Raw genomic sequence first — 1837 nt, forward strand, 5'->3', positions numbered from 1 at the left:
CCTTGCTATTTACCATGATGCTAATTCCTTCTGCATCTATGTGATTTGGGTTCCTGCAAAAGAAAAGGCATGATTTTAGTCAAACACACACAAGCGCGCGCACACACAAGCATATAGGCACACAGACAAAATAAAAACAGGAAAGCTAGAGCCCTTTACTCCATACAAATCTTTCCGAATAAGAATCCAGGGGGTGTCACGCTGGATGCTATACAAAATATGGGTTGAGATAGCCACAGAAAGGAAGCTCCCAGACCCAAACAGTGAGAGAAGATTCACTGTAACAGTTTTACATCTGGACACAATACATTTCAAATCACGGACCCTTTAAAATACCTGGGATGGGCAGAGAAGGGCCAAGTAATGGGTCTCTTTGCTAGGGGCTCGTCTCCTGAGCAACTGTGGGAACACGAAGCAAAATACCGGCTTGTCTGGCTGTTAAGTGTTCCGGTCGCTCCAACAAGTCCGGTGGGGATTCCCTTACAATGTTGCAGACAACAAAGTCATCACCACGCTTTCTATATTAAAACAAAAATAAAAACCTTCATGCTGTTGTTCTGTGAGCTAGTCCAGGTCTGCACCGGGGCAGGGATGGGTCGGGTCCTGGGCAGCGCTCAGGCGCTCTGGGGCCGAGGCTCCCTCCCGCCGTTGAGGAGATCCGTGAGCTCCCTGATGTACTTGATGGTGTACTTCAGCGTCTGGATCTTGGTGAGCGGCTGGCCCCGCTGGCTGTAGATGGGGGGCAGGTAATTCCGGAGGGTGTGCAGGGCGTCCGCCAAGGTCCTCATCCGAAGCTTCTCCCTCTCGCTGGCCTTCCGTCTCCGCTGCACAGACATCCTGACTTTGGCCCCCTTCTGGGCCTTGGGGCCCCCCGCGCCCTGCAGATAGGCAGGCTGGAAGGCTAACATATTGTAGTCCACCTCCACCAGGCCACCGGTCCCACGGCCATCGCAGCCACCGCTGCCCCCATTGGTGGCACCTCCGTGCCCACAGGCCAGCTCAGCCACAGCCGGTCGGGGAGAAGATGAATAGGAGCCCAGCGATGACGCCGGAGACAGGCTCTGGGTCGGGGAGGCCTGGTTCACCTCAAAGGGCCCTGCCCTGTTGTTCCAGTCCCAGGAGGACAGGAGGCCGGGGCTGTCGGAGGGGCCCAAGCCCTCTTCGAGGCTGAGGAAGGTCTCGCGCAGGTTGTCCATGCCTGGGGGACAGCTGCAGAGAGAACAGCTCCCTGGCAAGTGAGAAAGAAAGTTCCGCCGCCAGCCAGGGCAGAGCTCTCTTTTATGGTGGTTTGGGGGCGAGGTGACGAAGTGGGAAAGAGGGCCGCGGAGGGGGTTCAAAGGAGACACCGAGGACCGAGATGGAAAATGAACTCTTCGGGTGTCACTTTCTCCTCATTGATAATTAACATCTTCCAGCTAAAATGTCTTTAAACAAAAAGGCCTCTGAGAGAAGAAAAAAGGAATTATCTCGTTGTAACTAAACCAATTAAGGCCGCCTAACTAGACTTAGCATTGTCCTTGGAACTCATTAATGAGGGAGCCAAAGAAAACAAACCTAGGGCAATTTGCAGCGAGGAGGTGGTGGCCAGGGTGCCCCAGAGGGCCTCCCTCCCCGGCAAGACCTACCCAGTTCAGAGCAGATGGGGTGCACTGGTGGAGAAGCTGCATGGTGGGGGCGGGGAGGGGAGGGACAGGTAGGCAAGCCTTCTGGGCTTGGAGTCCCCAGCAAGTCAAATGCAGATGGTCATAGCTCTTCCTTCATAGGGCTCTCGGGACGACAGCACCCAGCACACACACGGTGGGTGCCAGTCTCCCTCTTGCCTTCTTCTTCAACACAA

At 55.0% G+C, this 1837-nt stretch overlaps 1 protein-coding gene across 1 annotated transcript; it reads right to left on the reverse strand.

Moving 5' to 3' along the window:
- Positions 1-614: 614 nt before the first annotated feature.
- MSGN1 (mesogenin 1) lies at positions 615-1196 on the reverse strand. The gene has a single exon (XM_044262553.1). It carries the CDS (start codon positions 1194-1196, stop codon positions 615-617), a length of 582 nt encoding a protein of 193 aa, XP_044118488.1.
- Between the last annotated feature and the right edge of the window lie 641 nt (positions 1197-1837).

The sequence above is a fragment of the Neovison vison genome, chromosome 8, assembly GCF_020171115.1.
Source record: "Neovison vison isolate M4711 chromosome 8, ASM_NN_V1, whole genome shotgun sequence".
NCBI classification, from domain to species: Eukaryota; Metazoa; Chordata; class Mammalia; order Carnivora; family Mustelidae; genus Neogale; species Neogale vison.

Coding starts and splice junctions, on each gene's coding strand:
- MSGN1 (XM_044262553.1), bottom strand. CDS start 1,196: ATGGACAACCTGCGCGAGACCTTCCTCAGCCTCGAAGAGGGCTTGGGC.